At 41.4% G+C, this 25,852-nt stretch overlaps 2 protein-coding genes across 2 annotated transcripts; both read right to left on the bottom strand.

The window, feature by feature from the left end:
• Nucleotides 1-3,338: 3,338 nt before the first annotated feature.
• Nucleotides 3,339-8,161, bottom strand: LOC144538145 (uncharacterized). The gene is made up of 9 exons (XM_078282248.1): nt 7,987-8,161; nt 7,551-7,655; nt 7,327-7,422; nt 7,008-7,118; nt 6,806-6,923; nt 6,375-6,623; nt 5,830-6,174; nt 4,690-5,136; nt 3,339-4,039 (listed from the first exon to the last, which is right to left on the bottom strand). Exons 1-9 carry the CDS (start codon nt 8,134-8,136, stop codon nt 3,339-3,341), a joined length of 2,322 nt encoding a protein of 773 aa, XP_078138374.1. The 5' UTR covers nt 8,137-8,161.
• A 1,706-nt stretch (nt 8,162-9,867) lies between these two features.
• Nucleotides 9,868-22,500, bottom strand: LOC139919798 (uncharacterized). The gene is made up of 17 exons (XM_078282247.1): nt 22,377-22,500; nt 22,139-22,274; nt 20,408-20,744; nt 20,215-20,325; nt 19,859-19,919; nt 19,122-19,450; nt 18,926-19,039; nt 18,551-18,611; nt 17,826-18,154; nt 15,583-15,643; nt 14,743-14,945; nt 14,181-14,285; nt 13,696-13,791; nt 13,390-13,500; nt 13,111-13,228; nt 12,454-12,630; nt 9,868-11,724 (listed from the first exon to the last, which is right to left on the bottom strand). The coding sequence occupies exons 1-17, from the start codon at nt 22,498-22,500 to the stop codon at nt 11,027-11,029; spliced, it is 3,171 nt and encodes a 1,056-aa protein (XP_078138373.1). The 3' UTR covers nt 9,868-11,026.
• Nucleotides 22,501-25,852: the final 3,352 nt, after the last annotated feature.

The raw sequence follows: 25,852 nt of genomic DNA, 5'->3' as shown, positions 1-25,852 counted from the left end.
CAAATTCTGATCATTTATCTTTGACTAATAATATCAGTACCAATACTAGGCCTACTGCTACTACTACTATTACTACTACTACTGCTAATAATAATAATAATAGTAATCATCATCGTTGTCGTCATCATCACCCTAAAAGCCTCTTTCAGAGTGTCGGGAGGTCTGTGCCTTTAGCTCAATCTAGTCTGTCTCTTATCACACCTCATCAGTCGGGGGTGGGTGGGGGTCGGCTGCTCATCCGAGGCGAAGAGTAGAGCCAAAGGAAGGCAGCATCCTTATCAAAGGCCCGGGTGCTGAGCCTCGGTTAAAAATAGAAACCGAGGGAGATTGGCATCGATTTCTGCAGGCGTTGACGGCCCGATTGACAGCAGCACCGCGGCGTTGGCCTGTTGAGCCATCGAGGGAATCCGCCAGACTGCCTATGATGAGATGAGATGGGAAGATAACTTCTGACAAGCCCTCCACCCGCCACCCATCTCTAATCACCCTGTCTACACACACACACACACACACACAGAAAAAGTAATTACCACATACATGCACACGCACATATGCACACAAGCATGCACGCGCACAAACACACACATACTCAGATACACACACGCACACACACACACACCCTCCTGAGCAAGTAATGGGAGTTTGGCTGGCTGAGCATCCACCTGTCCCATCTCTCCTGCCAAGTTAAAACCCATGCGCTCACACACATACAAAATACATCTGGCTGTCCCGTTACAGCCACCGGCAACTGTCCTTAAGGCTTACTTCTCTAAATTATACTTTCATCAGAAAATAGTGCCTAATATCCATGAGATGTCCCGAGTGAGGATGTCAGTAACCTTTGTTTTGTGAATAATGAACAGCATTGAGTGATCACTGTGTTGCTGTATTGTCTGTATGTCCTGCTTTACTGCACTTGAACATTAATCATCTCCCTGAGTGTTAGCAATTAAATCATTCAGGCAAATATAAGTCCATTTTAACTTTTTTTTCCCCGAAAGGCAATCAATGCATATCATTTGGAATTTCAAAAAGGGCTCGGCCTCACCTGTCAACACTCAAACGTGAGCAAACAACTCATCCGCACACATAGAACGGATACAGTTCATCATCAGCAGGCTCCGACTGGAAAAACACATTCAGCCGTCATCAAAGTTTAAGATAACATCGACTTCATTGCCCTCAAGGACATACACTGCCTGCCGCATAGAAAGACATATACATAATTTGCACACTGTCCATCATCTATCTGCTTCTATAAATAAGAATAGGACAGAAATCCCTGATAAAACAACACTATGACAGTCCTATAGGGGCCTATAGTGCGTCTGTGACACTCAGTTGTGAGTTTAGAGTGATCTTATTGTACTTAATGGTGCTTTTATCACCTAATGTATCACTATAATGTTCCTCTAGGGACTTGTAGTTTTGCTGTGGCATCCTTCTAAAATTTGTTTTAGGATTACTCGTTCTTTTCATAAGGGACTTCACAAAAGGGCCTGCCAATAGGAGGCTTGAATATCAACATCAACTAGGGCGGTGGTTCTTAATCCTGGTCTTCGGGGTCCAGAGTGCCGCTGGTTTTCCATCCTACCAGCTGGTTAATTGCATTCACCTGACGTCCCAGGAGTAAATCAGTCCCTGATTAGATGACTGGACTGAAAAGCAGGAATCTGAGTCCTGAGGACCTGACTGAGAACCACTGAACTAGAGTAACCTAACCGTGAGCAACTCTATTACAGAGTGTGAAACTTACCATATGACAAAATTAATTTACTCAAAAAGATAAACTAAAGATGAACAGGTTTGAATCTGGCCTGGCTTTGTCGCAAGTCATCCTCCCTCTCTCTCTCTCTCCCATCCTTCCTATCTCTCTCTATTGTAAAACTGTCTGATAAAGTAAGAATGATAATCCTTGAAAGGATAAAGTTAGACTTCTACTTCTAATTAGGTGATTTGAAGCAATATGCCACAAGGGTTCTGTCAATGTGATCCTTCTCCTGTTGCTCATTTCTGAAACTGCCTCAGAGACAGTTACTCCAGGGCCTTCCTAATTAGAAAGTTATTGAAATTTATGAATGCCAATTATGAATTATTGAGTCCTGTTTCCTGTGACAAATGCCATTAAGAAAGTTTAAGCAACTGAACTACTTATATTCCCCTGATATCTTCTTATCAGCGCATTTGTCCACATTCAGCTGAATTATTTAAGGTGTGAAAAAAGGAAAATGTAATTTGGAGTGCTATGAAGAACAAGGTGTAAACCACAGTAAATTGCAGTTACTGCTTCGGCATTTATTCTATCCTTCTATTCTATTATTTAACTTACAACATTTATGCCCATGGCAGTTTAGGTCTCAATCTCAACACATTGATGTTGATCATGGTGCAATTGCTCCCTCTGCTGGACTACAGAATTGTTTGCCATAGGATTATATTTATTAATTTATCTATTTTGACCTTGATAATTTGATCTCAGTATGTTGCCTGTAGAATGCCAATTTATCCTCTTTTTGGCTAAATGTTTTCTGCTAGTCAAACAATGAATGAATGATGAATGAATGAATGAATGAATGAAGAGTCACTATGATATTCCTATTATACTCCTATAGGGACTTATAGTGTGTCTGTTCTCTGTACTATGTAGTGACTTTATAGTAACCTTATAGTACTTTATTTTATATTTTATTTCCTATGCAATCATTACAATGATTCCTATAGGCATTCATGTGAATATTATAGTTTTGGTGTGATATTTGTACAGTACACCTCTAAAACTTATTAAAGGATTAATATTGTTCTTTTGCATAAGGGAATGGTTGAATGAATGTTGGGAACAAGTTTGGAACATAACTATGGAAAATACTCATAAACATGGTTAATAACATTAATAAGTTTTATTATCCCTTTAATAACTGTTCTTTGATCAATGTGATTAAAAAATGTGGGAGATTAGTTTTGTGTTTGCTTGTTTTTCATAGATTCATGATATTTAAATTGGAGGTTTAAAGTGGCATATTACATAATAGGGATCAATAATTATTTATTTCATTTGAATTAGACAATTAATTACTGAATCAAAGTGCATTTTGAGAAGCTGTTATTGTAAATTGAAAGAAATCTAAATGCCACGTAGGCATGTGTACACCTCAGCCCTCCTGATTTTCATGATGTGTTTGCTCAGTCTCCATGATATTAGATGCATTTTTTCATGTTATTAGTGATCAGGATATGAAGATGCACGTACACAGCTTATCCTGAACCAGCATATCGTTTATTATTGAGACCCTGCGCATCGTAACACACTCACTGTTTCCAACCACACAGACAACAGTGTGCTAGGTGTTATCATGACTTTTCAGATGCACTCTCATGTTGGATCTTTGGGAAAATGTCTTGTGACACTTGAGACACTGGAAAGGTTTCTCCCCCGTGTGTGTTCTTATGTGTTTGTTCAGTGCTGACTTGGTGTGGAAGGATTTGTCACACTGGGAGCAGGAGTATGGCCTCTCTCCTGTATGGTATCTCAGATGTACTGCCAGCTTCGTAGATGTGGTGTAATCCTTGCCGCAGTAGTCACAGTGATGAGGCCGTTCCCCTGTGTGCTTGCGCGAGTGCACCCGCAAGGCACCAGAGCAATAGAAGGACATGCCGCATGCGCTGCACAGGTACGGTTTCTCCTTCTTGTGCATCCTGAGGTGCACCGTGAGCAAATGGGACTGTATGAATTTCTTATCGCACAGAGTACAGGCGAATGGGCGCTCACCAGTGTGCGTGTACAAATGGGATTTCAAGACTTGCGATGACAGGAACCTCCTGCCGCAGTACGTACAGACAAACGGCCTCTCTCCGGTGTGACTTCGCAGGTGAACTTTAAGGCTCCCCTTGGTCTTAAATCTCTTCTCGCACAGGCTGCAGGTGAAGGGCTGGGCTTCCGAGTGAACGCTGCTGTGTCGCCTGAAGTTTGACAAGTAACCGAATGTCTTCCCACACTGGAGGCAGGTGTACTTGTGAAGTTCAGCTGAGTCACCAACTTTTCCTGGAGGTAGACAATGAACAACAATATCAAAACTAGAGCTGACATTAATGTCAGAGCCTGTCAAGACACAACTGGACCTGACAGTCTCGGGTCAGACTGGGCTGAATTTCTCACTTAACTGCTCAGGATTTTCTTGGGCTAGGGTTCAGAAATAAAAGCTTCAGGGTCCTACACTACCAGTCCAAAGTTTGGACACATGCATTTTTCTTTATTTTTACTATTTTCCACATTTTAGAATAATAGTAAAGACATCAAAACTATGAAATAACACATATGGAATTACACAGTGACCAAAAAAGTGTTAAACAAATCAAAACTTTCTTATGTTTTAGATTCTTTAAAGTAGCCGCCCTTTGCCTTGATGGAAAGGCAAAGGGTTTGGAAAGAAATTCATACATAGGCATCAACTTCACTATTTCTATTTGTCTAAAAAGCAGGTTTCAAGCCTTTAGATCAAAATGGCTTTAAGATCATGAAAAACATAGTACATTCAATCAGGTGTGTCCAAACTTGTGACTGGTAGTGTATAAATGTAATTATTTTGGAATAATGCAATTTATCATTGGAAAATTATTACCAATTAAATTCTATGTTCTGGTTGCTATGGCAATACAATAGCGAATCTAAAAAATATGAATTCATTTATTTACTTTCACCGGTATGAAGTTGCAAGTGCAGCTTTAGCCCGTTCTGCGACTTGAATCTCTTTTCACACTGCTCACACTGGAAGCGTTGCTCTGCAGAGTGAACACTGCGATGCAGCTTCAGGCTCTTCTCTGTTTTAAACGTCTTGTCACACTGGCTGCACTGAAACGGCCGCACCAAAGAGTGAACAGTGCGGTGCCTTTTCAACAGGTACAGAAATTTGAAACTCTTGCCACAGTCCAGGCACGCGTGTTCCTCGGCTCTCTTGGCATAGCAGCGCTTCGGTTTCCCGCTGAATGGGAGGGAGGTGGCGTCTCCGTCTCCCGCAGAACACTGGATCCTGTTTTCTTCTGATGGTTCCTCTCCTCTGCTGAGATCCAGAGGTTTCTTCAGTCCCGTCGCTAGGCTTCCTGAGCAGCCGGGTTTCTGGAAGACGCCATCCTCAGCCGCTTCTGCTGACAGGAAACAGAATGATGAGTTAGAAGTGAGAATTAGTGATGACTCCAATCTCTCTAGACAAAATCATCTCTATTCCAGATGAAGATTCTGTCCCCACTGTGTGCTTTCGGTTGCTTTAAAGGGAGGGACAAGCATATCTTGATGGTCAAACGTTTTGTTGAATCACGATTGGGTGGTAAACAAGACTCGTAGGATGATATTAGAGGGAAGGTTGTTCCCCCATGTGCTGGTGTGTGTACGAATAATCCACTTGGGTCACTATTGGTGTTCCAACGTTTGCTACAGATGCATGGTTTCTCTCAGCTATGCAAGCTCAGGTGGGCTTTGTTTTATTAATTTCTTATCTCAAGTAAAGACATATGGATTCCCCGCATGGGCTTTTACGTGGTTGAAATAAATCAAATGTGTCTATTTTTATTCGGGGTATTTGTTTGGGTAGAACAGTTTTGCTGAGGGACTGTCTGAAACTAACCATTGTGTCCGCCGGCCACTCTACCTGGAGAAAATTCATCAGCTCCTTTCACTGCTTTACCAGCCAACAAAATAGAATAGTACCTCCAAATCATGCTTGGTTATCTGCCCAAGAATACTGATGGACCAACCTTCCAGTCACAGCCAAAATATACTAAGATTTGGCTTGCGGCTGGGGTTGATTTCACAACCTGTCGACCCCTGGATTTACTCACCAACGCACACTTCTTGAGAAGAGGTGCAATTCATTAGAGGTGAGTCCTGTTGATCTTGCACATTCTCTGTTCCAGCAACCATTGCATCAGACCAGTTGTGAGTACAGTCAGGTTTTTCATCATGAAAATCCTCTTCCACTAAGTTGTTTTCTCGCTGTAACGTCTTTTCTCCTGTCGTTTCTTTTTCTCGTTTCACCGGCACTTTAGCCTTTCGCCAGCCCTTCCCATCTCTCCTGCGGCTCATGATGTGTTGTTCGATGTGTTGTTCTCCGTCTTCGCACACCTCTGAGGTCCGCTTAGATGCAAGTATTCTCAGGATGGCGTCAGAGTTGTGGGATAGCTGACCTGGCAAAAGTGTAACATAAGCCATTTGGTGGACACTTTTATCCAAAGCACCTTGAGTGCATATGTTTTTACTTAGCAAGTGTGAATGGAAGCCCTAACCCTGGCAGTGTTAGCACCATGCTCTACCCATTGACCTACACAGGACCACAAAAGGACCGCCATGTAAAATGGATAGGATATCCCTTTGAATTTATGCTCACCACTGTCACCTGCCCTGCCAGCTTCTTCGCAACATGCAGAGGAAGTCAGAGGTGACGGCCCGTCCTGCTGCAGCTGGGAGTTTGATGGCACAGTCTCATTGGAACTGGCGTCAGTGTCCTCATCATCCTCACAGGCATCTTCTTCATTTCTTCCCAGTGACTGATGATCGATTTGATCTTCACATGCCACTGAAGTTTGTTTAGATGCAAGTGTGGACAGGATAGTGTCTGACATGAAGGAGAATTCACCTGATGAACAGAAAGCTTTCAATCAATATTGTTCATAATAGTAATAGATCAGTACGGGGTATTGTCCAAAGCCTTAAGTTAAACAAGGTTTAACAATATCAGCATTGAAAAAGGGGGTATCAGAGCATCATCTCTGTAAATCGAAGTCTTTAAAAATATATGATCTGTAAGCAGGCTCTTACTTTTAGTAAACTTTTGCCGGCGCTTTCGATGCTGCAAAAGCATCCTCAGATCTTCAGGATCACAGACAAACTGCTCAAATTGCGGGTCAAGGTGAGCAAGGTCAAAACTGGCGGCTACCTGGAAAAAGAAGAGCAGATTCATGTGAAATAACACGGTTACTACACATTTTGGAATGTGGCACTTTCCCAGCCTGCTGCCTACCTGAGAAAAACTTGGTACTGGGAGAAACTCTTCCAGTCGGAAGAAGAACTCCCACAACAGGATCTGCAGCATCGTATCGAAACAGGCTCCATACTGAACAGGGAACACCTCCTTTATCAGGAGAAAAATAGCATGAATACTTCATATTCACGTCTACATTAGATAAGATAGATAAAAGACATAAACAGACAGATAGGCAGGTATATAGAAAGATAGGTAGATAGACAGGTGTAGATATAGACAAAGATACAGACAGATAACCTACATCCATACATTGACGGCCTTACATATAATGAATAAAAACTGAAAATGTTGTCACCTTGAAAAATTGTTCTTTTTCAGTTTGGTCGTTCATCAATTTTCGAACCAGCTCCACAAATTTTGACTTTGAAACCTCCACCTCTCCATCTTGGACCTGTCATGAAGCCCAGGAAAAGTTTCTTATTTCAAGAAACACCATTCAAATGTCCCCTAAGTCAAAACAGGCTAACTGGAATGGAATTCTTTTTTTTTTTTTGACTATGTTGCACAAACATTGTTTACCTCTTCATGCATGTGGTTTGTTGTCCACAGCTGGAAACTGTTCAGATGATCCTGGATAGCTTCGCAGTCAAATGGGCCAACCCTCTGTAACAACTCTAGGATGAACTAAGGAACATACAGGAAAATGTGTACTAATATTCAAACAAAGCATGCATTCTTCATGAGAAATAAATAAAAATAAAAAAAAGTTACATTAGCTTTACTGGTGGGACCTGGTGGAAGTTATCCAAATGCAGCAGCTTACAACAAATGCAATAGAACTAATCTGGAATATTTATGCTCCAACCACTCAGCCTCTGCCAAAAAATTAGCCTGTTCTGGTTTTTATTTTTTGGCTCCACTTTGTATGGTTTTGAAAAATATCTTTGTAAATGAAAGCACAGGAAAAGACACACACAAATAGACATGAACAGACTAAATATCCACATTCTCCTACCCGAGCTCTCAGTCCCAGGATGAGTTGAGTCTTCTGCTTGGGACTCATCAGCTCTGGGACCATCTCTGTCACCAAAGTGATGAACTCGGACAGTTTTCCGTACTGCTCCACGTTGCGCTGCTGGGCCACCTGCCACATACATGCTGACATCAACCGCACTGGAGGAACCAGGAGACGCAGGGAGGATAGTGGGAGCTGAAGATCTAACAGTAGAAGTAAGCAGTCAAATAAATAAACAATTACATTATATATATAAATACAGTGCAACTGTATTCTCATGTAAAAGATGGAGTGGTTACAAAAAGCAAGCATATAAAACTAGCATCATAGGTTCCACATTCAATATCTCAAGTGTCTATCCTGCATCTCCACCAGTTTCTCTGCTCTGCACTTTGAAATCACTGTGGAGGGAAGCAGGCAAAATTTACTACTCAAAGATCAATAGACCATCACAAAAACAAGTCACATAGGTTAAGTTATATACACTCAATAGCAGTTTGTTTGAAAGGGACATCTATCCCAGTAACCTGCGATATAAGTAGACATTTTACTGTACCTAACAAACTAGCCAAGATGTTTGTGATTACTAAAACCTGAAATTCTGTACATATCTCAGAAAGAGTTTCCAAACACTCTCACAAGTATATTTTAATGAAGATGCATGTTTATATTTTGGGCGTCCTGTTTTCCTGCTGTGGGTCTTCCCCTGGCCAACAGGGGGCGTTGTTTTGCTCGGGAACAGCTAATGAGGCTGAATGAGCACAACTTCCCTCTGACTGGGTCAACAGCTCAGCTCCCGTAACCTCCGACCCAACTAACCCTGACTGCTATGTGTCAGAGTCTCTACGCTTCCTAAGTTTATGATTTAATCCAGATAACAAGCACAGAAGGATACAGACCTGGAGTAGCATCCATTTTAAGAGCGCGTTAGTTAGCTTAGCTAATTGTTTTAGCCAGATGTTTAGCCAGTAGCAGCAGCAGAGTTGAAAGCTCGCTGTCCTAGCCAGCTATTTTTTCAGACAACCACTAATAAATTAGTTTACAATACTTTTTCCCATATCTAATAGTTTGTATAAATATACGTAGTCTTTTAGTACGTAAATAACGTTATCTAAGGCAAAGACTTAGGTCGTTATGAGCCCAGGGAAGCACTTCCGGATTACAGTTTCAAAATAAGAGTTCTTTGAAATCAGATTTGAGTTACTTAAAATACAGTAAATACTGTATTTACTGCTGTAAGTAAATACAGCAGTATATCAGAAATCATACTTCAATTCGTGTTTGCTGTGTGACTGCTGACTGTTTCCCCAATCCCCACCCTTGAGATAACAGTGACATCTTACTTTGCTGTGTTTTCAGTTTCAGGAGCAAAGAATGACCAAATGGGCAAATAGCGGCTCACTAGTTTGACACACATGGGCCTACGGTATTGTTTTGTGTGACAAAGCACCAATTTGTTTTACTATAAACCATTAAAGAGAGAATTCTTTACTGCTGTCCCTGTAATATGAATGCATTATAGATGTAGGAAAGATGCTGGATGGGATTTTGTACTGCCATTGCAATAACATACAAATATCCTTGCAATTGTGGTGTCATATTGTTTTTGGTCCCAAACAAATATGTAGCCATCAAAAGGCTCCTGATTATAGTTCACCCAACTTCTTACAACCGCAGGTGATAACAAACAATGAGCTGTGACATTCACATATTCTTGTAGAAACCAGTGACAAAGCTGCCATGTGGATCGTTTACTTTTTGGAGGTACAGGGCTTCAATCCGACAGCAGCCTTATGTCCTAGGATATTTAGGTTCACTCACTACACTATTCAAGCACCTTAGCAGAACAACATGTATGTGTGGTTTTGTTTCCCATTTTATTGAAACAAAGAAACAATATGAACAATAGGAAACCATTCGTCATGAATAACATGATTCCAGTTGTGAAAGATGAATAAAAAACAGAACAAAATGGAAACTCGATAGTTAAAGAGGCGAGATTCATTTCAGACCCGAGAACACAAAACACCATATAAACTTTCAAAAAGTCAAACTAAAAAAATAGACATATCAAATTTTCAATCAAAGGCAGTGATATATTCAACATTGTGTCATGGACCAAAAAAGGTGACAAGGTGTGATAACTGAACATTTTTACATATCTGAGGACTGAATGGATCAAGTGTTCACTGAACACCTAAACAGGCAAGCAGGGCGGATGCTTCTACCCAAAGTCCCTTGCAGTACCATGTTTCCATTGACAAATACAAGAATTGTCAAAATAACAAATATAATGTTAGGCTACAAACTTTAGGCCTAATTACGATGGGTTACTCTGTAATATACAGTGGTGGTCACTGGCAAAGTCTTTCATAGAAGTGAAATTTTACACAATATATGAAATATTCATGTGACACTAGACGATAACATGAGACACTCCTTATTGGAAAATAAAAAAACAAATATAGCAAAACCAGTCAACTATTAAACTCTGTCAGTCATACACAGCATACATACTGTAACTGATGCATTTTCTGGTCTTATTTCTCACCCTAAATACACAACTGTCAGACAATTAGTCTGTATATAATGATATAAGCACCCAAATGCATTTTTAAACTACAGCAATGCACTGGAACAGAAACAGGGAGGACCGGGGGCAGAGATGTACTGTAGGGTAAACACACCAAACAACTCTGCCTTTGTGAGCTGAAACAAATGTTTTTTGGTATGAATGAATAGTATTGCATCACTGTATTATCCGACACCAATTTCGAGTAAAATACATGAAAATATGGTCTTTTCTCAAAATATATATTTTTGTTATTTTCACTTTTGTGACATTGGTGACTATTCAGGTTATATGCTGATCACTGGTATTCATCATTTACTCGACTTATTAGGTGAAATGTTTTCTTAGGCACCTTAGGTATTTTCTTAATTGCCCCTGCACAAAATATTTTTTTCTTTCTGCATTTTTGCAAGTATATTTAAGTGACAGTTACATGGCACACACTGGAAAAGTCACTCTGCACATGGGTCATCTTGCGTTGTGACTTCGCAGATGAATTCTCATGTTGGACGCCAATGAAAATCTCTTGTCGCACATAATACATTTAAAGGGTCGTTCTCCGGTGTGACATCTGATGTGCCGTTTGAGCGCGCTGCTGGAACGGAAACGCTTCCCGCATTCAGAGCAAGGATGGGGACGCTCGTCCGTGTGATACAGCTGGTGGACTTTAAGCCTTTGCAGTGTGATAAAGTTTTTCCCGCACACCTTGCAGTGATACGGCTTTTCTCCCGTGTGCAACCGCGAGTGTATCAGCAAAGCACCCGAGCCGCAAAAGGTTTTCCCACATTCACTGCACAGGTACGGCTTTTCCCCTTTGTGGTGTCTGACATGCAGCGTCAGCGTGTACCGTTGGTTGAATCTCTTGTCACATAAAGTGCAGGCGTATGGCCGCTCCCCAGTGTGACGACGCGAGTGGGATTTTAAGACACTCAGATATGAAAACCCTTGGCCGCAATGTGAACACTTGTACGGCTTCCCACCCGTATGAACGTATAGGTGCTGCTCTAGGCGGTGCTTCGTCGTGAAACACTTCTTGCACTGGTCACAGCTGTACAGCTCTTTCTTCGAATGAACGGTGTTGAGATGATGCTTCAGCGCCGTTTCTCTCCAGAACCTCTTGCCACACCTGTGACAGGAGTGTATTTTGGTGTTGTCCTCTGAATGGTCTGCAAGAATAAATACACAGAGGGTAACACATCCAGATAGGTTTGTCTTTTGAGTGCATGTTTTGAACTTTTCAGGGTCCGTAGCAGCTGATAATACTGGTTCCGTCAAGAGGAAATGTGCAAAATGGTTCTATGAAAAGGCAACAAGTGCGCTTACATGCACAGGGTGACATGGTCTAGGGTAGCAGAGTCACTAGTTTTGAGTGATAACACTGTACAACATATAGCAAGAGGCTGAATGATACTACACATTTGTTTCATAATGGTAAGCCTACTATAGCATTTGATGTTTTGGCTCTGTAGTGTTTTTACATTTATTTATTCTTGAAGTCAACGTCAATTTACTACACAATAAAAAAAATGTCTACATGCTAAAAATGACTACTTTATAAACATGATATTAGTCCACTTACTATAAATAGCCTGAAATAGTGATGACCATGAACAAATAAGGCTAAAGGACTTTTTGTGTTCTGCCTTCTGCCCTTCAACTTAAAACTGACAATTTTATGGTAATTGCTGAGGGAGCGGAGAGTGTGTGTGACCCATTGACTTTCCCCGCCCTCATTTTCTCCACCTGATCTGAGGATTCAAACCGGCAACACCTCACTCACTGATTGCTTCTCTAAGCTTGAGGATACCACTGTCCCAGAGTAATTTGATAATGGTTAGTAATTACTTCCCCCATGTAAAATGGATGGGATATCGCTTTAAATTTAGGATGCTCACCACTGTCATCTGCCCTGCCAGCTTCTGATGGCCCGTCCTCCTGCAGCCGGGAGTTTGATGGCGCCGTCTCATTGGAACTGTCGTCGGTGACCTCATCATCCTCACAGGCATTGTACACTGAAGTCTGTTTAGATGCAAGTGTGGACAAGATAGTGTCTGACATGAAGGAGAATTCACCTGATGAACAGAAAGCTTTCGAATTAGTAGAAGAATTCAATGTGGAGAAAAAAAGTCACTACTGGTGGCACTGACTGTTAGCCGGGAATGCAGCACTGCTAGTACTGGATACAGGCTGCTGTCAGGGTAATAAGGGTCTCACATCAGAGAATTTCCACAATACTGAAATCTGATATCAAGTGTCATGTATAGCATGTCAGAGATCAAAGCAAAGCAGCTTGATTATCTTCCCTTTGCCCCATGCACAGAAGGATGTTAAATCTCTCTAATGGATATAAATATAATAAACCTCAGTCACTTATGTCCAGTGACTCGCTGTCTATGTCTATATTGTTCACTGATAGTAATGGATCAGATCAGTACGAGGTATCAGCCAAATCCTAAAGTTGAACAATATCAGCATTGAAAAAGGGGGTATCAGAGCATCATCTCTGTAAATCGAAGTCTTTAAAAATATATGATCTGTAAGCAGGCTCTTACTTTTAGTAAATCTTTGCCGGTGCTTTCGATGCTGCAAAAGCATCCTCAGATCTTCAGGATCACAGACAAACTGCTCAAATTGCGGGTCAAGGTGAGCAAGGTCAAAGCCGGAGGCAACCTGGAAAAAGAAGAGCGGATTGATGTGAAATACTGTAACAGAGACAGTACAGGATCTCTAAACGATGGCCGGTTTCCTGCCAAAGTGGCTGGAATACTAGACTTGACAGGTCAAACTTAACTGGCTGGTGGTTGGTGGCACTTTCCCACCTTGCTGCCTACCTGAGAAAAACTTGGTACTGGGAGAAACTCTTCCAGTCGGAAGAAGAACTCCCACAACAGGATCTGCAGCATCGTATCGAAACAGGCTCCATACTGAACAGGGAACACCTCCTTTATCAGGAGAAAAATAGCATGAATACTTCATATTCACATCTACATTAGATACGATAGATAAAAGATATAAACAGACAGATAGGTAGCTAGACAGATATAGACACAGATAGACAGACATAGATATAAACCTACATGCTGGCATTGACGGTTTTACATGGAATGAATTAAAACTGAAAATGAAGCAGAGCTCACCTTGAAAAACTTTTCTTTTTCAGTTTGGTCATTCACCAATTTTCGAACCAGCTCCACAAATTTTGTCTTTGAAATCTCCACCTCTCCATCTTGGACCTGTAATGAAGCCCAGGAAAAGTTTCTTATTATACAAGAAACACAAAAAAAAACCCAGTGGTTATGCACATCTATGAGCCATCCTAGGCAGGTACTGGATCCTGGAAATAAACTCAAGACAATAGCTAGAAAGGAATGTCCGCACACTGTAGCTCACTTTTACTGCTTTATTGTATAGCACCAAGAGCAGTGGTGCTTGAAAAAAAAATAAAAAATAAAAATATATATATATTTTTTTTTTTATTTACACACACACACACTTTGGAACAAAGTTCAGTGCAGAAAATCTCTCATCCCGTGGGACTTTCTGTTTTGTTTACAGAGAAGTGAGCAAAGCCAGCAAGAAAGCTTAAGTTTTTTTCACCATTGATTTGTGAAACATTGTTTACCTCTTCATGCATGTGGTTTGTTGTCCACAGTTGGAAACTGTTCAGATGATCCTGGATAGCTTCGCAGTCAAATGGGCCGACCCTCTGTAGCAACTCTAGGATGAGCTGAGAAACATACAGGAAAACATCTTCAACCAGAGACTAATGTTCAGTGATGACAAGACAAAGTATTGTCGTGTTCTTCATAAGAAATACAATTTTTTTAAAAAGTTACATTAGCTTTACTGGTGGCATCTGGTGGAGGTTATTCAAATGCAGCAGTTTCCAACAAATGCAATAGCCTAATCTGGAATATCTGTGCTCCAAACGGCCACTCAGCCTCTGCCAAAAAATAGGCTGTCAGAGGACAACAACAACTCATGTGCTTGACAGCTACTATGCCTTTCTAGGTCAAAGTCATGAATTCATTTGTGTCTCACAGCCCAAATAAGCATTCTGGTTTTTGTTTCTTGGCTCCACTTTGTATGGTTTTGAAAAATATCTTTGTAGATGAAAGCACAGGAAAAGACACACACACACACACAAACAGACATGAACAGACTAAATATCCACATTCTCCTACCCGAGCTCTCAGTCCCAGGATGAGTTGAGTCTTCTGCTTGGGACTCATCAGCTCTGGGACCATCTCTGTCACCAAAGTGATGAACTCGGACAGTTTTCCGTACTGCTCCACGTTGCGCTGCTGGGCCACCTGCCACATACATGCTGACATCAACCGCACTGGAGGAACCAGGAGACGCAGGGAGGATAGTGGGAGCTGAAGATCTAACAGTAGAAGCAGGAAGTCAAATATATAATCACATTATCCACAACCTGATGACACTGCACTCTCACGCAAAAGACGGAGTGGTTAAAAAAAAAAAACAAGCATATAAAACTAAAATCATTCAGTAACAAGAAGGTCTCATGTTCAAGTCTCTGTCCTAGACCTCTACCAGTTTCAGGTCTTTGTTTTTGAAAAACTAAGACTTTATTGGAACTTTGATGGTACCTTCTACATGATACTAAGACCTAGAAGGAAGGGTGAAAGCTTATGCCACCACAGAGCAGCCATTTGGAAACCACACAAAAATGAAGGGCTCTGTATTTTTGTACTTTATTTTTGTCGTTTTGTAAGTCTTTGGGACGCCCCAAAGGGACATCTAGCGTCGCTTTGGGGCTAGCTGAAAGCTTGCAAATAGTTTTCAATACTTATATCTTGTCGTTACTTAGCCTTGAAGCGAGTAAAAAATTCATTAAAAAGGCAAAGACTTGGATCGTTATATTCCCTGTTTATGAGCCACATAAAGCACTTCTAGGTCACAGTATTAAAAATGTTTCTTCTTCTTTCCGGCAGGCTAGACGTCCGTTGGCATTTTGCTGCCTCTCACAGTTTGTTATGAGTATTATGCTTTCTTCTTACCTCCATTCCACACCTCACACACACCGCTTGAAGTGAAAGGTGAGTCCACTTCGCTGTTGACCTTTTAATGATAAACAAAGACAATATTGTGTCAGGATTCAAATATACTGCTTAAAGGTTAAGATTTACTCAAAGCCCTGAACTGAAGGCCTACAAACGCACACTAGAACAAAAACGTTTGTACAACAGTACAAAAATATATTCAGTAATAAACAGGGTGACCACTCAATACTCACAACAAAGGTAGTGCTACACAGACAAAACCAAACTGTTCTAAATTGAAATCTATTGTTACAAGAATAAAACAAACTCAGTCAGTGAATTTCTTCCTTAGTCAAACAGATGTCCATAATCCTTCACTTATATACTGTAAGGAATGACTACAGAACCACTCTAGTATTTGCACTAAAGTATAAAATCTCACCTTTGTGTAGCTTGTCCTAGTTGTTTTAATATGAATGTCTTAAGCATGACCGCTACTCTTCTTCTACGCCTCTTCCATGTGAGCTGTAAAACGTTAGCCTCACAGGGAAGAGGCGAAGAAGAAGAAGAGTGGCAGCCATATCTAGGAAAAAGGTGAGATTTTATACTACTGCAAATACTTTTAAACAATATGCCCACATGAAGTCAAAGTGCTGACAAGATTTTATATACACGTTTTTTGTTTTTTTTAATGGAACGAGTCGGAACTGGTCCAACGGCTAAAGCGCCTTCCACATATAAAAATGTGCTAAAAACAAAAACAAAACCAAAAAAACAAGTTTCAGGGCTTTCATAAGTTCGTTTTGGGCGGTTATCAAAAGCACTGCTGACAAAGTATAAACGAGGCTTAAACCAACATTTACAGGCTTGCAAACAGGCGTTTCGTATTTTTTATTTTAAATAAGGACAAGAGCACGAGAGACAGTCCACACAAGCAGGATAGCTCACCTCGTCGTCGATCACACTGGTCGATGTGTCCCGGTGTTTAACGAAGGGACACAGCCAGGACAGCTCCACATATAACTTCGGCAGCAACACCTCTCCCGCTGCCCTGGCTTTTGAAGCTCGCTTTTTAGCTTTGTTGAGCTTGTCACGTAAACCGTTCCACTTCTTTTTTGAGTCATCCACGCTGCACCCCATAGCATCTGCTATATCCACCCAGCAACTGTACGTTTTCCCGGAGTCCTTATAGTCACGCCGCGAGGAATCATACAGCTGGGGATACCGACGAACCATCTCCGACAGTTTCTTCTCAAACGCATTCATGTTGTTGCAAAAGCAGCCGAGTCGAAGCTGTTAAATTTCCTGTTGTGCACGGTCCACAACACAGTAGCTTAAAGTTCTTCTTCTTCTTAGTTTTCGGCAGACTACACGCTACGAGCCGTATTACTGCCACCTACAGCTCATTAAAAGAATTAGATCAAGCTAAATGGTTAGATCCTCTGGTACAAGCCTGTTGAATGCAAAATGTTTACAACCCTCCTCTCTACAAGTTGATGTTTATCGTGTCAACGAAGCAAAGTTATTTAAGAAAAAGAGGAAATTCCCAGATCCCTTTGAATAGTTTCACTCTTTGTTTTGCATATTTTTTGCAGACCAAACGTGTATGAGATACTGTCTCCGGAAGACCACAGTCACAAAGACCATCAGGATGTTTTCCTACCGGCTTTAGTCCGCTATTTAGAGCACAATGCCCCAATCTTAGCCTGGTAAGGCTAATAGCTCTCTTCTCCTGCACCCCTCATCACCTGGACTTGCTGAACTGTGAGCAGACTGAAAGGTCACCACACATCAGCCTTCTCATACAAAACTGGCATATGCATCCTTCTGTATAAGCCTGCCATTCTAAGCATCCCAAATCTTATGCATGGGAGTGTCCCAAGGTCCCAATTTTTGTCATCTCTGCAGAATAATTGTCAGTCACCTATAACACCTATAAAACCTGGCATTGTGCCTGCGCCAAGCCGTGGATTTTGTGTATACCTGTCTTTAACTACGTTTTAAAGTTTATTTGTGCAAAGGAGATGTAATGCGTGCCAGTGCGGTGAAAGTAGACAAGTGAAGGATTATGGACATCGGTTTAGATAAGTGAAATTCTCCATTGTTTTTTGTTATAGACCTCTCCAACTTTTGTAGGGAGAATTCTTATTGGAACAGCACAGGACCTTTGGGAGAGACAACAACCAATACGACCAAAGTAAACAATGGAAGCTTGGACGGTCGGAAAGTTGAGCACAAAAATCAAAGCTTGCTGTAATTACCTCCTTGTCGTCGCAATTTGAGTCCGTCTCTCGATGTTTAATGTAGGGAGACAGCCAGGAGAGGAAATGATAGAAGGCAGGTATTCTCTTCACTGCTCCATCCCCGCTTCTCTTCTCCTGCTGCAGTTTCTTCCTCACCCGGACAAACTTGTCCCGCAAGTTTTTCCATTTCCGGAGACATTCGGCGGTGTCCAGCCCGATGGTCTTGGATATTTCCCGCCACGTTCTCACTGACAACTGGTGATCTTTATAATCTGGGGCCGTGGGGTCGTACAAATGGACATGTTTACGAACCTCCTCGGCTAGTCTCTCTTCGATCTGCTCCACCTCTATTAGTTTAGAGCATCACAAAAAAAAAAAACGTGAGGTTGCATAGGTAAAGTTATATACACTCAATAGAAGCGTTGTTAGGTACATCAACAAGTTAGGTAAAGCAATGCCATCTAGCGTCCCTTTGGGGCTACTTGAAAGCTTATGAATTTGTTGACTTATGAATTCGTTTTCAATACTTATTATATCTTGTCGTTATTTAGCCTTGATGGTAATAAAAAAATCATTAAAAGGCAAAGACTTGGATTGCTATATTCCCTCTTTATGAGCCACATAAAGCACTTCCAGTCCACAATATTAAAAATTCTTCTTCTTGTGGCTTTCCTGCAGCTAGACGCTCGATGGCATATTGCTGCCTCTCACAGTTTGTTATGAGTATTATGCTTTCTTCTTACCTCCGTTCCACACCTCACACACACCGTCTGAAGTGAAAGGTGAGTCCACTTCGCTGTTGCCCTTTTAATGATAAACAAAGAAAATATTGTGTCAGGATTCAAACACACTGTTTAAGGTTTAGATTTACTCAAAGCCCTGAACTGAAGGCCTATAAATGCAGACTAGAACAAAAGCTTTTATATAGCAGTAACAAACTGGGTGACCGTTCAATACTCACAACAAAGATAGTGCTACACAGACAAAACCAAACTGTTCTAAATTGAAATATACTGCTACAAGACCAACAACGTATTCTAAATCTCAGTCAGTGGATTTCTTGGGTTAGGTCACAACATGGTTTGCATACAACAAAGCTAGAATCATCATTAGTTTACCTGTTGAGCAGATGTTGACTCTTGCCCTGATGCAGGAGCTTTTGGTCGTATAGGTTCTTGTCTCTCCCAAAGGTCTTGTGCTGCTCCAGCTCCCCCTACAAATGTGGGAGAGGTCTATAACGAAAAGACTAAGTAAACAATGGAAGCTTGGACGGTCAGAGAGTTGAGCTCAGTAATCAAAGCTTGCTGTAATTACCTCCTTGTCATCGCAATTTGAGTCTGTGTCTCGATGTTTAATGTAGGGAGACAACCAGGAGAGGAAATTATAGGAGGTAGGTTTTCTCTTCCCTGCTCCATCCCCGCTTCTCTTCTCCTGCTGCAGTTTCTTCCTCACACGGACAAACTTGTCCCGCAAGTTTTTCCATTTCCGGAGACATTCGGCGGTGTCCAGCCCGATGGTCTTGGATATTTCCCGCCACGTTCTCACTGACAACTGGTGATCTTTATAATCTGGGGCCGTGGGGTCGTACAAATGGACATGTTTACGAACCTCCTCGGCTAGTCTCTCTTCGATCTGCTCCACCTCTATTAGTTTAGAGCATCACAAAAAAAAAACGTGAGGTTGCATAGGTAAAGTTATATACACTCAATAGAAACTTTGTTAGGTACATCAACAAGTTAGGTAAAGCAACACCATCTGGTGTCCCTTTGGGGCCAGTTGAAAGCTTATGAATTCCTTGACATATGAATTCGTTTTCAATATCTATTATAATGTTGTTGTTGTTATTTTGTTTTGAAGGCAAGTAAAAAAAAGTCATTAAAAGGCAAAGACTTGGATCATTATATTCCCTGTTTATGAGCCACATAAAGCACTTCCAGTTCACAATATTAAAAATTCTTCTTCTTCTTCTTGTGGCTTTTCTGCAGGCTAGACGCTCGATGGCATATTGCTGCCTCTCACAGTTTGTTATGAGTATTATGCTTTCTTCTTACCTCCGTTCCACACCTCACACACACCGCTTGAAGTGAAAGGTGAGTCCACTTCGCTGTTGACCTTTTAATGATAAACAAAGACAATACTGTGTCAGGATTCACACACACTGTTTAAGGTTTAGATTTACTCAAAGCCCTGAACTGAAGGCCTATAAATGCAGACTAGAACACAAACTTTCGTAGAGCAGTACAAAAATACATACAGTAATAAACTGGGTGACCGTTCAATACTCACAACAAAGATAGTGCTACACAGACAAAACCAAACTGTTCTAAATTGAAATATACTGCTACAAGAACAACAAGCACAGATCCTGTACAGACCCACAACTAAGCTAGAATCATCATTAGTTTACCTGTTGAGCAGATGTTGGCTCTTGCCCTGATGCAGGACCTGGTCGTATTGGTTTTTGTCTCTCCCAAAGGTCTTGTGCTGCTCCAGCTCCCCCTACAAATGTGGGAGAGGTCTATAACGAAAAGACTAAGTAAACAATGGAAGCTTGGACGGTCGGAGAGTTGAGCTCAAAAATCAAAGCTTGCTGTAATTACCTCCTTGTCATCGCAATTTGAGTCTGTGTCTCGATGTTTAATGTGGGGAGACAGCCAGGAGAGTAAATGATAGAAAGCAGGTATTCTCTTCACTACTCCATCCCCGCTTCTCTTCTCCTGCTGCAGTTTCTTCCTCACCCGCACGAACTTGTCCCGCAAGTTTTTCCATTTCCGGAGACATTCGGCGGTGTCCAGCCCGATGGTCTTGGATATTTCCCGCCACGTTCTCACTGACAACTGGTGATCTTTATAATTTGGGGCCAAGGGGTCGTACAAATAGACATGTTTGCGAACCTCCTCAGCTAGTCTCTCTTCGATCTGCTCCATGTTGTTTTCACTGTCGGCGGAAATCAACCGGATACACGTAAGAGGAAATACGAAGCGACCGAAGCGGACCAATCACAGTTCTTGCGTTGCCCTACACTTGTCATGTTCAAACAACAGACACTTTTTGCATCAGAGGCAGTTCATTCACTTACATATTGAGCAGTATGTATACATATATAGACTTAAATAAAAGAATGTAAAATAAATAAGTAAATACAGAAGAAAACAAACTGAAAACTAGAATTGCACTCGGAGAGCGCAGACCTCCGCCAAGGTTCGTGCTATTACTGCTTGTTCGTGAGTCGGATCCGGATCCGCTCCAAAATTGAATGGGTTCTTCCTTGGCCCATGCTACACCCTTCCACGAAGTTTCATGAAAATCGGGCCAGTAGTTTTTCCGTAATCCTGTTAACAGACAAACAAACGGCACCGAAAACATAACCTCCTTCTCTAGCAGAGAGAAAAGTTTTAGGGCTTTTTTGTTCTTTAGGATTTTTTAAGGATTTACCATAAAGATTAAGCTCATTCTTTCAAGTTTCTACATAAATCTGCATTTATGGATAAAATATTAAATTAATAGCATTAAATTATTCACAGCAAATTGGTTCTCATTAGAGTAGGAAGAGTTACCTATCAAATCAAATGTATTTCTAAAGCGTTTTTAAACAGCACAGCTGTGACAAAGTGCTGTACAGAGGCAGTATTACATTAGAGCGTGTTGGCATGAAACTGAGAAGAGATGGGAGCAGACCTGCATTAGGGAAACATCCACAGCAGCTCTGACCTTGCTCATGAGGGAAAGCAATTAGGCACTCGTGTGTGTGTGTGTGTCAATGAGTCCTCTTCTCTACTGAATACTCAGATGAATCTGGTACTGTGAAACAGGCAGAGTCTAATTCCCTTGTGGCCATTGGCTCGTTCCTTTGGGCAGCAGAGTATTTCTTTCCTTCGTTGAGGAGCAGAGATGCCAGGATGGCTTGATTGATTTGGACTCCATGAAGTAAGAGTTTGCAATCGTGAGCTTGTAACGTTTGTGTGTTTGTCAACTTTGGTTCAATACCAAAAGAAAAAAAAAGCATTAGGCTACATATCATCTGAATAAGATAGGTAGAAGCCTAGCAGGTGGAGAAAAGAAGGAATGGAAGACTCAATGCTGGAAGACTAATTTAACCGGGTAAAACTATTACTATTATATTACTGGTAGGCATGAGCTTTGCCCTCCTTGCTACACAATGCTCAGGGACTTGTAGGTGGCTTGTTTGCATACAAGTTAGACACTGTGGGAACCTTGGGACTTAAAGCCCTGTTGCTCAAGTCACTGCCCACTGGTGCATGTCCTGAGTGCAGCCAGCCTGTTGGCAGGGAGGAAATCCAGGCGTTTCGCTCTGTAATCAAAGTAGTCACCTTAGGACTGCTTTAAGTGCTTTCTTAAAAAAAGCTTTTTGTGTCAAACTGGTGACCAGATCACCTACATTAGACTTGCCCTCCTGGCAACCGTTGTTGGGTGGCTTGCGGTCCAGATACTCCAGGTCACAGGCGTCTAGGACAAGTGCCAACAGGCTTTTGTGAGTATTTAAAATTTCCTTTGTAGGGAGCCACTGCTACACACCCCTAACTGCTGTCTCCCTTTTATTCTCCAGACCAATGCACCTAACAGGACTGGGGCAGCGGACCGGCCGGTGCTGCACATCAGCAGAAAGCTCTTGCATTGGGAACCCCAGCACAGTGTTGTTGTCTGCCGTCAGCCAGATGGCTCCCTGGCCCATGTCAGGCAGGGGGGGGGAAGCAGGGGCAAGATGGAGCGTTGGTCAGGAGATCGAGAGAGGCAGGAGCGGCCCATCAGGACAACAAGGTGCACCTGCTCTCAATTAACCCACCTCTCAACCTGTGTGTGTGTGTGTGTGTGTGTGTGTGTGTGTGTGTGTGTGTGTGTGTGTGTGTGTGTGTGTGTGTGTGTGTGTGGTCGCACACAAACTGCCTGAAAAGGCTGTCCAGCTTTATAGACTGCTGAACTCATTCCTGTAACAGTTTGTTGACTTAAGCACAGTTAGCACATCATTTATATTTTATTTTATTTGGGTGCTGAAATAAAAAACAGAAGACAGACAGGGCTTTCCTCTGTTCTTCCTTCCCAGGAACTGTTGAATGACTTGAAGTTAGTTTTAGAAAACTGTGACACAAGTTAAGTTCATTAATAACTTCATCTATATAGGCTGATCTTAAATGTTGGATGCCAAGCTTCAGTTCAAAGAAACATGGCATCTGTGTGAAGTCTAGAACTGGCAGCAGCTCCTCTAGTCTTGATATGAACTCCCACACCAACATCACAGGCGCTTTGATCCAAAGTGCACAGGAAAGCCCTCCTGCCAATGAGAAACAGATAGATAGATGCATACATACATACAGAAAGAGAGAATAGTTGAACTACTAACTAGTTGTGCAAACAACATAAACCCTCTCATCTCTGTTTCCTTACATCGTGTCTGAACATGTCAGGTCAACAAATGTCCCATGGTGGGAAAAAATTCTAAAACATTTTTCATATTTCTAAAATATAAAGAGCTGTATTATACTTTGAACCAAAGTAGGAAAGATCTCCTTTAGATGAGAAGCAACGCAGATCAATTCCACACCAAGCGTCTGCAAAGCAGCTGCCGAAAGACAGTTATGGACAAACTGTTGGTGTATATTTTATGATGCAGGGTGCTGAAATAAAAACATGGGCGAACCAGAGGGCCATCTCCACTGTTCCTACCAGTAAGAGACTGGCCACACCTTGCACATAGATGATAAAAAGAAGGGATGTTCTCAATGTAAATTAAGTTCAAAGTCTGTCACAATTGAACTCAAAAGGTAGAGGCAATAAACCAGCATCATCACTATGTACTGGAGTAACAGCTGTAGTAATGAGCTGTAGAGCAACCATAAAAATAGATAGACTGATCTAGCCTGCATGATGGAAGACTACCACTTTGACAACAGTTACACAAGTCCTCTACCATAAGTCTCTTCCAGACCCTTCATTACATTATGAGAAATAGGAAATTAGAGAAATACAGAAGAATAAAATACTTGAATGTATGTGGAAAATCACATCACACAAAAAGCGCAGATAGAAATGTTACTATAGACAATGAAGACAATGGTGATAATTATTATTCTGATTATTTATATAGCACTTTTCTTAACAAATAATATATTTTAATATTGCATAATAATACAAATAATACTAATTCTGCTGCTGCTAATATTATTATTATTAGTAGTAGTAGTAGTAGTAGTAGTAGTAGTAGTAGTGATAGCAATAGTAGTAGTAGTAGTAGGTGTTGTTGTTGTAGTAGTAGCACGTTATTTAATTGCCCTCATTGGCTCCAGTTTCCCTCTCTGAATGGGAAGTGTGGGGAAAACGCCTGGTCGGTCTGGACCATGGTCTGGACAGTGTGGATGGAAAGCCACCGGCTCCACCTAGCGGTGTGAAGGCTGAATCGCCCTGGTTGATCCGGTCTTCGTCAGCCAACCAGGAAAGAGGGCTTCCCGTGATCTGGACTGAGGCGGATGAGACCAGAACCTTTGTTCTCTCTCCTCCCGCAACAAGAATAAAAATAAGCCCCTCTTTCTCACTGGCCTGCCAGGGCTTCTTGCAAAATTTCGCTTGCATGTTTAATATTGTGGGTTGGCCAACGTTGATGGTTGTGTTATTATATAGGAAATAGAAAAATACACCGTTTTTTTTCTTGATCGGAGCAACCCACGGGACTGATCTCTTTTTTTTTTTCTGTCGGCTGCTAAATGGAAATAAAACGCGGAATTGAAAGTGACAGCAGTCGAGGTGCGTGGATTTTGAGAACCCTAACAAAAAATCTCCTTAATAATGCTATAGGGACTTACAGTGTGTCTGTGTACTGAATAGTGAGTTTACAGTGACCTTATCATACTTATCGATATGTTTATCGCTTATGATATCACTGCAATATTCCTATAATATTTCTATAAGGACTTATAGTGTGTCTGTGGTACTCCATGGTGAGTTTATAGTGATGTTATCGTACCTAATTGTATTTTTCCATGTCTATGGTATCACTACAATATTCCTGTAGGGACTTACAGATTTGCTGTGATATTTGTACAGTGTGCTTTTAAAATGTACCTGAAGATTACGATAGTTCTTTTTCCCAAGAGAAATGGTCAGAAATTCATGGTTAGGCTGCTCGGTTACAGCCTACTAAGCCTAGCATGTAACTCAATATATAACTCCAGGTAAGGGCATGATGGATGCTGTTGTTAGTGTAAGTGAGAGCAAGTGTCATGTCATTATTTCATCAGGCACCTTGCCACTATAAATCATGTTGACCATTTTGCATCATGTGCTCTTTGTAAGATATGAAGTGCTGGGTTGGTGAAGCTACAAGCTACAGCTCTTTAAAGTATCTTGTGCTGATAAATGTAATTATGTAATTCCCTTAAAAACAATTACCACCCAACACTGGCTTTCACCTTTTGGAGTCGCCTTTGGATCATTTTTTCCACTTGCACCCCAAGAAATTCAGGCCAATCAATAGAAAAACCGCACCAGCCTGACTCTTTTCAGACAGAATGGAATGAAGTGTTCCCCTTCATTCACCACTGCCCCCACCCCGCCCCCACCCACCCACACGAACACCCCAAACACACACACACACACACACCCCAAACACACACACACACACTCCCACTGCAAGTCAACAAAAACTAATCCTCTGACTTTATTACTGTGCCAAAACCGTCAAACATCAAAAAAGACCAGTTATGTAGCAGTGACTCCATCTATCATAAACTTTGAAATCAGAAACTGTTTTAAACCACTACATCTACTGGAGCTGAGCTGATACTAGTAATGAGAACGAGTGAAAACGGGGTTCCTGTCCTCACCCCCTCCTGCCACAAGCAACTTAATATTTTGTCAAAGCAGTCCAGTTTATCGCATTGATATTTGACGTTTTTCCTTAGCTGACCTGGGAAAAGACCTCTGAAACAGAACATGTACCAGTAAAACTCTCCATTGAAACCAACAGAAATAAAATTTAAATAAAATTTAATTTTTATTTCATGCAACCCAACTGTTCAATAGTAAAGGAAACC

This window comes from Centroberyx gerrardi, chromosome 24, assembly GCF_048128805.1.
Source record: "Centroberyx gerrardi isolate f3 chromosome 24, fCenGer3.hap1.cur.20231027, whole genome shotgun sequence".
In the NCBI taxonomy this organism is placed as follows: domain Eukaryota; kingdom Metazoa; phylum Chordata; class Actinopteri; order Beryciformes; family Berycidae; genus Centroberyx; species Centroberyx gerrardi.
The sequence above is the reverse complement of the archived record's forward strand: the minus strand, read 5'-3'. Positions and strand labels throughout refer to the sequence as shown.